Genomic DNA, 10216 nt, shown 5'->3' with positions numbered 1-10216 from the left:
ATGTTCTACCTCCTGGTCCTGCTTGTGGGGCTTTTTAGGTTGTTCGTCTCAAGGGTCGGTGAGTTTTGGAAGAGCTGGGGACTTTGACCACATGGGACCCCTTGTGAAAAAGGGAATTTTGCAAAAGAGCCCCGGATTTAGAGGCACGATCCCGGGTTCAAGTCCTGTCGAAGTGACTTTAGGAACTGTGTGACCTTGGTGCTCTGGGCCTCAAGTACCCCCATCTTTCAAACGGGGACAGTGAAGGAGGGGGAATTGTCTGGTTTAGATGACATCTAAAATCCCCAACTCATGATCCTCAGAACATCCCTGGAAACCTCATGGCCTCATCTAAACAGGAGCTCTCATTTCCCCTGCGACTTCTCCCCAGACTGTAGACATCCCACCGCAGTCTTAGTTTCCATATATGGAAAAATATTACCTGATAGAGCTACTGCAGAAAACACTTGCAAACCTCAAAGGATTTAGTAAATGTGTGAATTAATATTAATCCAAGGGACCCAATCATACCTATCATCCTTGCTCTATTCAAGAGCCAGTATTTTTACTTAACATTCACTTTTGGGGGAGAATGACAAGATTAGAACATCAGGGGAAGGCAGTAAACTTAATATACTTATCAAAATATTTGACAGTCTTTTATACTGTGCTCATGGACAAGCTTGAAAGATGTAATAGAGAATAAAGGACAGGCATAATTTAGTAGAATGGAAGCTTACTGCAGAGACTAAAAAGAATAGTCAGTAATGATTGAATATCAACTTTTAAAGCCTTTCCCATTCTTCTTAAACACTAATACTTAATCTGGAAAATGATGACAATGGCATTCTTGTTTTTCCTGAATCACAGGATACTCTTCCTGAACCACCTGGCTCTTTTCTCTGGCTCTGCCCCATGGCTGGCTTCTCCCTCCTCATGTTTTTTTTTTTTTTTTTTTTTTTTTTTTTTTTTTTTCCCCCCTAGCTTCTCTGGTTTCCTTCAAGTCTCAGCTGAAGTCTCATCTTCCACAAGAAACTTCTTCCACCCCTCCTTAATCTTAATGCCTTTCTTCTGAGATTATCTTCAATGTCATTCTGTATCCTGTTTGTAGATAATTCTTTGCATGTTGTTTCCCTCATTAGACTGTTAGCTTGAGAGCAAAAACCTTTTGTTTTGTTTTATTTATTTTTAAAATTTTTTCTGTGTATCCCCAGTACTTAATACAGATAGTACCTTACACAAAGTAGTTGCTTAAGAAATGCTTGTTGAGGGGGCAGCTGGGTGGATTGAGAGGCAGGTCTAGATGTGAGAAGTCCTAGGCAAATCAGGCCTCAGATAGTACCTAGCTGTGTGACCCTGGGCAAGTCACTGAACCCCCATTGCCTAGCCCTTACCACTCTTCTGCCTTGGAACCAAAACAATACATAGTATTGGTTCCAAGGTAGAAAGGTAAGGGTTTAAAAAAATAAATAAAAAGGAAATGTTTGTTGACAACTTGAAGTGAGATTCTAACAGTTTCTCTTCCCTCTTTTCTCCCTGCCCCTTACCTACCAGGAATCTATCCTAGGATCTGTACTTTTCTAATGTATTTTTTTAGTTACTGCCTTGCATTAATTCATATATGGCATGCTTTTCAAATTCATGGTTAATATAAAACTGAGAGGAATAATTAATAAACTAGATAGCAAATTCAATATTCAAAAATATTCTTTATAAGTAGAAGTGTGCTAGTAACAAGTGGCTTGAAGGACTAGGAATATAAAGATACATATCACATCTCTCTCATATATATATATAGGCATGCATACAGGATACACTGAAAATTTATCTCTTAATTCTAGAAAATGAACAAGACAATAAACCATTCCCTAATTTGTAGAAATTTCATGACTTTAATTGCTCACAATGAAAATTATACAATTGGCTCTCAAGTTGGTAGAAGCTAACTAGCTCACAACAAGCTAAAAAAAGTAAACCAAAATAAATAAGATGAAATTTCTTAGAGATAAATGTTAAACTATACAGTTTGATTTTTTAAAAAAATCAACTCCACAAGTAAGAGATGGAGTTGCATGACTTTAAACAGTTCCTATGAAAAAGATCTGAGTGTTCCATGTGAGTCATGTGCCCATTTTTGTCTTGCTTTCATGAAGTAAAGTGTAATGCCCAGAATATATTCAACAAGGGTCAGAGCACCCCTAGGTACCACATTAAAGTAAGGACATAGATAAGCTGGAACACATGCAGAAGCAGGTATTCAGGAATGTGGAAGGACTAGAGAGCCTGCTGGACAAGGATTGATTGACGATGCTAGGGATATTTAGAATGAAAAAAGAAAAAATGTAGATATCACATCTGGCTTTGCCAATGACTACCTATGTGACATGTACTAAATCATTTAATCTCTCTGAATCTCCTTTTCCTCATTTGTAAAATGAGGGAACAGAATAAGGTTTTCTCTCAGGTACTAAAACTATTTTCATATGTTTGAAGGGGTTTGGTTTCTTGTGGGAAATAGTACAATTGTTTTTTTTTCTTTAGAGAGCAGAACTAGAATCAATGCATGGAAATTGCAGAAGCATATTTTGAATTGATATTTAAAAAAAGCAAAACAAAAACCTTTGAACAAAGCTATCCAAAAATGAATTGGGCTGCCTAGGAAGGTAGTGGGTTCCTTTTTGTTTATATTTTATTTATTATTTATATTGAAGGCTGAATGGCTACTTGTTGGTGATATTAGGGGATTCCTATTCAGTAGGTTGTATTTCGTATCTTCTGAGGAGTTAGGGAGAGACTAAGGAGTTATCTGTGCAGACATGAAAAACAAACACAAAGGAACAAAAGATATCCACGATAGGGAGTTTATAGAGACAAGAAAAGGTCCAGGAAAGAGCCTGGGGGACACTGTAATAAGAAATGGCTGCTGATCCAGCAAGGAGGATGAGGAGTGATCTGACAGGTAGGATGAGGAATCAGGAGTGAGTAGTATCATACAAGACAACTTATCTTTGTACTATCCGCTATGGTTACTGCTACATCACCCTTTTAGTCAAATGTTGACCAGGAATATTAGGAAATGCATTGCTATTCTTTACCCACCTATACCACTATGCTGCCATGACTTTAATCATTGATTCGTAAAATTTTAGAACTGAAAGCGACAATATTCTAAATTGCCTATTGGGCATCTCCATCTGTATATCCCAATAACATTTCAAATTCAAGATGTCTAAAACAGATTTCAATACCTTCATTATATAATGGGAATTATGTACGTCTGACCACATTTTTTGTTAATTATACCACTAGTCACTCGAGTTTTTAACTGTAAGTCAAGGACTTTTTAACATTTTTTGTTTGGCAGTCAGGTGGAACCTGGTGATCCCTTTTCAGAATAATGTTGTTAAAATGCATAAAATAAAATTTTGTTGTTGTTTAGTTATTTCAGTTGTATCTAACTTATTGTGACCCCATTTAGTGTTTTTGTGGCAAAGATACTGGAGTGGTTTGCCATTTCCTTCTTTAGCTTATTTTGTAGATGACGAACCAAGGCCATATTTGAACTCATGAAGATGAGTCTTCCTTATTCCAACCCCAGTGCTCTATCCATTGATCCCCCTACCTGCCCTATAAAATAAATAAAAATATATACATAAAATATGTACATGTGTATTTTATGTATATATAAAAATAAATATATAGGGTTAAAAAGTAGTCCAAATACATTGAAATAAAGTTATCAAAATATTGTTAGAAAACAAGCTCACATACCCCAGGTTAAGAATTCTCACATTATGGTTATTCTTGACTTTTACCCCACCCTTTCATGTCTAATCTGCTATCAATTTCTATCAGTTCAATTACTACAAAATCTCTTGAATCCTTCACCTTTTCTCTAATCAACTAATCACTGCCCTTGTTTGAGAACTTATTGCTAGGATTATTGTAACATCCCATCTCCAACCTCACATGATTTATGTTTCCCTTGCTTATAATGTACTTCTCCCACATCTCTGTATTTTGAACTCTTCATCATTCTCCTAACCATTAATGTACCTTGCCTTCTTCAGTTACCTTGTATTATTCCAATCTATGTACACACTGTATCCTTCCATTAGAATATAAGCTTTTTGAGGGTCAAGGCTATTTTATTTTTGTCTATGTATCTCTAGAGCTTACTACAGTAGTTTATATATGTTATGTGCTTCTTGAGTTGAATTTCAGTTAGGGCACACCAAGTTAGAAGGTGAAATAGAAACTGGGAAAGAGGAAGAAGTTAGGTAGAATAAGGGAAAACAGGAAAACAACAGATAAATGGGAAAGAGAAGAAGGAAGGAAAGTTATTAGAGAGTGAAAGGGAAGCAATGATAAGTAAAAAAGGATTGAACAAATGCTAGAATATTTAATAAGCATTTTATTGGACACTCACCTTTGATGGAATCAAAAGGTAGGGTCTGCTATCACTGCAATAGATTTCTGCCTTTTAATTTGTATATGATTCCAAAATCTGAAAAGAAGCAGTTGGTGAGGTACAAAAAATGATACAAGAAAAGATTAATGCAAAGGGGAAGCAAAGAGAGAAAGGACCCTTACTTGTATCATGGGTGAAATAACAGTCTTTTCAAGTCAGTTCAAATGAAAAGTCACAGACCTGGAGAGAGTAGTGGGAAGTAAATAAAGGAAAATTATAAGGATCTTGCTGGTGTAAATTTTGGGCCTAAAAGGTCTAATTTCATAGAGAAGTGGTGGGGTGATATATAGAAGAGAGAAAGGGGTTAAGCTGGCCATACTATTAAGGAAACTTGGAAATGAACAATAATTTGAAATTTATAAAGGAAAGCCAGAGAACTTGTAGGACCTAAAATGAGGTTCTATTAGCAGGTAATAAAAAAACTTGTTTGCTTTCTCCAGATTTTCAACAATCATTCGTAGAGATCACAGTTCCAGAGAAGATCCTATCAAATTCAAGTGATTCAAACTCAGAATATGTAAGAAGCAGAATTACTCAGAATTCTAAGTATGATATTCTTACATCTTTAGTTGCACCAAGAAACCTAGTATCTCTTCAATAAGTAAGGCTATCAACATATATGACCACCTAAAAGGAATGTAAATTTAGTTGTCAGCTTCATGGTGAGACAATAAGAGTAAATATATTGGTGGGGTTTTAAAATGTCATTTCCTTAGTAGGAAATCCATTTAGGTAAGAGCTCTATATAGGGAGTGAAGTGGTGAACTGAGGTATTACATATTATATATCTTACTTTTTCCCCTCAAAAGCCTAAAACTTTTCATGGGAAAATCCAGATATTTGAGGGATGTATTAGCTTGATTTTATTTGTAACATAAACCTTGATTCTCTATGTTTCTTTATATAGATAAACTTTTAAAGTACTATAATAATAATATGCTAAAATCATGCTCTTATGTTCCAAAACAATGTCTTCATAAATTCCTTATTACTGTGATCTGGCTATTTCTAAATTTCTATTTAATTTCTATTCTAAATTAATTAATTTAATTTAATACTTGTTAAGGGAGAAAAAGAATTCTTTCAGGTTAAAAAAAAACAACCATTTTCTGTATTCTTGCAATTATACTCTTTTGTACCATAATATACTTTAATATCTAATCATAGGTTTAAATCTGGTCCACATAACTGAAAGACACTAGAAAATAAGGAAGAAGCAAAGGGTATTTTAATGTATTACAAAAATCAGCCATCCTTTATTGTTTGAAAGATGAGGCAGAGAAAAAAAAAAACAAACCTAGGTTATTGCTTGAGGGACAGGTATAATGGCAAATTCTTGACAGTAACTCTTTAGAGTGACTTTTGGACTCTCTAGGAGATAGGCTAATAACAGTTATCTAATCTGGAAATCTTAGGAGCCTCTCCTGGTGAAATGATGATTGTCTTATGAAGAAAAGTTCCTAGAAATATTCTCAGTCCAGGCCCTGTTGGTGCAGTTTGGGCAGGGTTCAGTTGGTAGGTCCCCATTTCTCAAGCTTAACTTCTAGTTGTGAAGGATTATTATGTATCGGAAACCCCTGGGAAAATGGTGGCTTGAGAAAATCTAACCAATTATTATAGTCAGTATTCATTTCACTTTTTCACCTTCAAGTCTCACCTAAAGTCCCACTATCTCCAAGAAGTCTTTCCCAGTCCATGCTAATTTTAGTGCCTTCCAATTTATCCTGTCTCTATCCTGTTTGTAGATGGTTGTTTGCACACTGTTTGCTCCAATTAGGCTGTGAGCTCCTTGAGAGAAAGGATTGTTTAAAAATGGGTTTTTTTGGTTTTGTTTTTACCTTTTCTTTGTATCTGTAATACATAAGTGTTTGGCACATAGTTGGTGCTTAATAGATGCTTGGCACATAGTTGGTGCTTGCTGACTTGACTCAACTGCTTTTCATGAACTAATCTAGTTATGGAGAGACTTATTTGTAGATGGTTGGACACTTTCTATTGTGGCATAGCCTTTATTTTTATTTATAGGTCTTGTGACCTATGCAACGGATAAAAATTCTGCGTCATACAACTTAATATTGTCTTCCACTTCCATAAAAACATAAAATGTTCTCTTTTTGCAAATGCAGTGATGGTGGCAAAAGGGGACAAAGTGATATGGTCTCAAGAGTTTTTAGATTATCCATTAATTTTTAGTACTCTTAATGTGAGATATTTGTGAAATGACCAACAAATTGATATAAACAGAAGCATATCCATATTGGCATTTATGACATAAATGAAATAAGAAGGCATAAATAAGTTTGCTACTAAACAAAAAGACAGCTTGCAGGTTTTCCTTAGAGAAGTGATTTGGAAGAATTCATCATGTAACCAAAGAGCTATCATTTTATGGAACAGTTTATCTCACCTTACAGTGCTCATGATAAGCATAAATAACATTACCATGAAGATAATCACTGCTAATAGGCCACTATCTATTGCAGAGGTTGAAGAAGTAGAAAATGTTTATAAAGAATCTGAAAAGATCCTCTGGACTAAATATATACTAAAGTATTCATAATTTGAAAGACAGTTGGGAAATAGGTTTTAAGACTAAGGAATGAAATGAAAGACATTACCATAATGATTCATCAATAAAACTTTTTTTCAAGAAGTAGGAAGATGTCGGTTGTGGCCCACAAAGGGATAGGGACTAGACCTATGATTTCACTTACATATAGACTCCCAAATGAGAAAGCCCTCTCTATTCTATTCAGGTGAACATTGAATAACATCACCAAAAAATAGAATTGGCTACCTTAACAGAAAAGACATTACTAGTTTTAGGGGCATCTTAGGTGTCTCAGTGGATAGAGAGCCAGGCCTAAAGACAAGAGGTCCTAGGTTCAAATCTGGCCTCAGACACTTCTTGGCCTGTGTGACCCTAGGCAAGTCACTTAATTCCTATTACCTAGCCCTTACTGTTCTGCTCATCTGTCTTAGAATTGATACTTAATATTGATTCTAAGACAGAAGTTAAGGTTATAAACAAAGAAATTACTCTTTTACCTATACTGGAGTCATTCTCCTTCTTTAAGATTCAACCCTATAACATTTTCCAAAATCTCAGCTGGGAGGGGTTTCTCATTAATTTTTTTCAGAACATTTTGTTTAGACCTTTCTATTATAGGTATTTATTTAAAAGTCTCTTCTGTAGTTCCTATAATCATGGATTAAGAGCTGGATGGCACCTCAGAAATCATCAAGTTCAAGCCTCTTACTTTACAAAAGAGAACAAGGTCAGGAGAGGTTAAACAGCCTCTTGAGAGCCATGCAGCTACTAAGAGGTGGAATTTGATCTTCAGAATCGAAGTCCATCATTCTTCTACATCATTCTGGCTTTTTAGCTTTTAGGTTCCTTGAGGCCAGGGACTGTATCTGCATTCATCTCTTTTTTTTTTTTTTTTTTTTTTTTTTTAGGCTCCGGACTTACTCTCCCAACCCACAAGCACATTAGCAAATCAGGTTCCTAGAGTGAGAGAGACTACATTTCCCTTTCAGAATTCTAGGATATTCCAAAGGGTCTGTGAGACTTTTCTAATGCTATAATCTCAAGCCCCATTTCTATTTGTTCCTCAGTTCAATTTGACCAATTAACACCAGTTGGTTTTTACAAAGAAATATTTCTTTTGAAAATGTAGCAAGAACAAAAGTATAAACATTATCTCCCAATACCTGAGACACACTCTCCCCTATTCCATTTTGTTTCATAAGGTCAAATTTAGAACATTTTCTACATAGATAGCATTTGACCCAGAGAATTCACATTCAAACTTAGCATAGCCAACAAATCAGTTATCATAGGTTTATTCTAGTTTCCTTCAAATTATGATGGCTGAAAAATCTAGTGATGGGCCTATGAAAGGATTGGAAGTCTAATAAAAATTGAGGGACATATTCTACCGGTGCCTGCTGCTGTGAGGTCTTGGTACAGCTGTCACATAAGGACCCTGATCTATAATGTCAACTTTTCGTTAAAAGGCATTCAAACTGTTCATAAGACTTGTTTGGCCCTGGGGACTTTGAGCTCAGGCTGTTGACATTACTTCTAGTCACCTTCTGGCCTGAAAGACACAGAGTCACATAGATCAAAGGCATAGTGGATTTAACAGAGTTAAATAGTGCCAGTTGCCACACTGATGCTCTCTTGCAATCCCATGTTGGTTTTCTGGTTATTTTTGGCTTTTTCTGCCTCCCACTTTTAGCTGATGTCTCCGACAGATCTCCTGATTGATGATGTTATTTATAAACTTGGCATATAATGTTTAAGTTATGGTTAATGTAATTCTCATAAAATTCTAAATGAAAACTTTAAATCAAGATTATTTTGAATTAATGATTAAAAAAGTAGTAAATAATATACGTGAAGAACTGTGCTAATTAAGAAAGGCATTTAAAATATTTCTTGAGTAATAGTAGATGTAAAGAGAAGATGTAAATATTACTGTTTACTTCATAAACTGCTATACTGACTCCTCTTGTTCTGGATATTCTAGGAAGAAATTTCATATGTTATTTCAGTAGAAAGAAAACCATATACTTTGCAACTGAAACAAAGGTAAATTCTTATTCCCTTGGATTAATTATTTTTAGTTACATAAAAGACAATTTACTGTAATTTACTGTGAGAGGAGTGTGAGTGAAAAATTGAGGATGTCACTAAGACTGGCAAGCTTGGGTAATGGGAAGGATGGTAGTGCTCTCAATAGTAAAAGGAAAGTTTAGGAAAGGAAGGATTTGGGGAGGTAGATAATGGATTCAGGTTCGTAATGATAAGTTTGAGATATCTAGGCATCCAGTTTGAGGTGTCTAATACGCAGTTGATTATATAAGCCTGGCATATAGCAAGTGCATAATAAATGTTTGTTGACTTCATTTAGAGGTTAACTGAAGTTGGAGCTGAATAAGTAGATCATTTGCAAAGGTAATTGAACCTATAGAAGCAGATAAGATCACCAAGAGAGACAGATCAGAGAAGAGAGCCCAGGACAGACTCTTGGGGGCTAACTACAGTGAGACAACATAACCTGGAAGAAGATAGAATAAAGAGGAATGAGAAAGGGTGGTCAAATAGGTAGGAGGAAGCCTAGGAAAAGTTAGTGTCATGAAAACCTAGGGAAGAAAGTATCTAAGGGGTGACTAGTTAGAAGTGAAGGGCTGAGAAAAGGTCATTATATTTGATAATCAAGAAATGACTTAACTTTGAAAAGAGCAGTTTTATTTGAATGATGAAGTTGGAAGCCAAACTGCACAGGGTTCCCTTCATACATTTTTACAGCACAATATAATATCCTGTCACTTTCATATGCCCACAAATTGTTTGACTATTCCCCAGTGCATAGGCACCCCGGTTTCTAATTCTTTTCCATCACAAAAAGAGCTGTTATAAATATTTTTGTACATATGGGTCCATTTCCTCTTTTCTCCGAAATCTTTGAGATATAAACCTAGAAGCCATATTATTGGTCCAAAAGATCTGTGCAATTTAGTAACTTTTTAGTCATATTTCCCAAGTGATTTCCAGAATTACTAGACCAATTCATAGCTCTGTCAAGAGTGTATTAATGTACCTGTGTTCCTATAGTCCTTCCAGCATTCGTCATTTTTATTTTTTGTCATCTTTGTCAAACTGTAAGTTGTGAGGTTGTACCTCAGAGTTGCTTTAATTTTTTGTTCTTTGATTTCTAATGATTTATGTAATTTTTTCATATGGCCATTGATTAGTTG

General features: G+C 35.3%; 1 protein-coding gene across 1 annotated transcript in view; it reads left to right on the top strand.

Moving 5' to 3' along the window:
* Positions 1-10216, top strand: part of LOC123233422 (disintegrin and metalloproteinase domain-containing protein 32-like) — a 131263-nt gene continuing 121047 nt past the window's right edge. The window contains exons 1-3 of the mRNA XM_044659536.1: positions 1-58; positions 4891-4967; positions 8986-9047. Of these exons, the coding sequence (XP_044515471.1) occupies positions 1-58; positions 4891-4967; positions 8986-9047 (197 nt within the window). The remainder of the gene's footprint in view (positions 59-4890; positions 4968-8985; positions 9048-10216) is intronic.

This window comes from Gracilinanus agilis, chromosome 2, assembly GCF_016433145.1.
Source record: "Gracilinanus agilis isolate LMUSP501 chromosome 2, AgileGrace, whole genome shotgun sequence".
Lineage (NCBI taxonomy): Eukaryota > Metazoa > Chordata > Mammalia > Didelphimorphia > Didelphidae > Gracilinanus > Gracilinanus agilis.
This window is presented reverse-complemented; position numbering and strand designations above follow the sequence as displayed.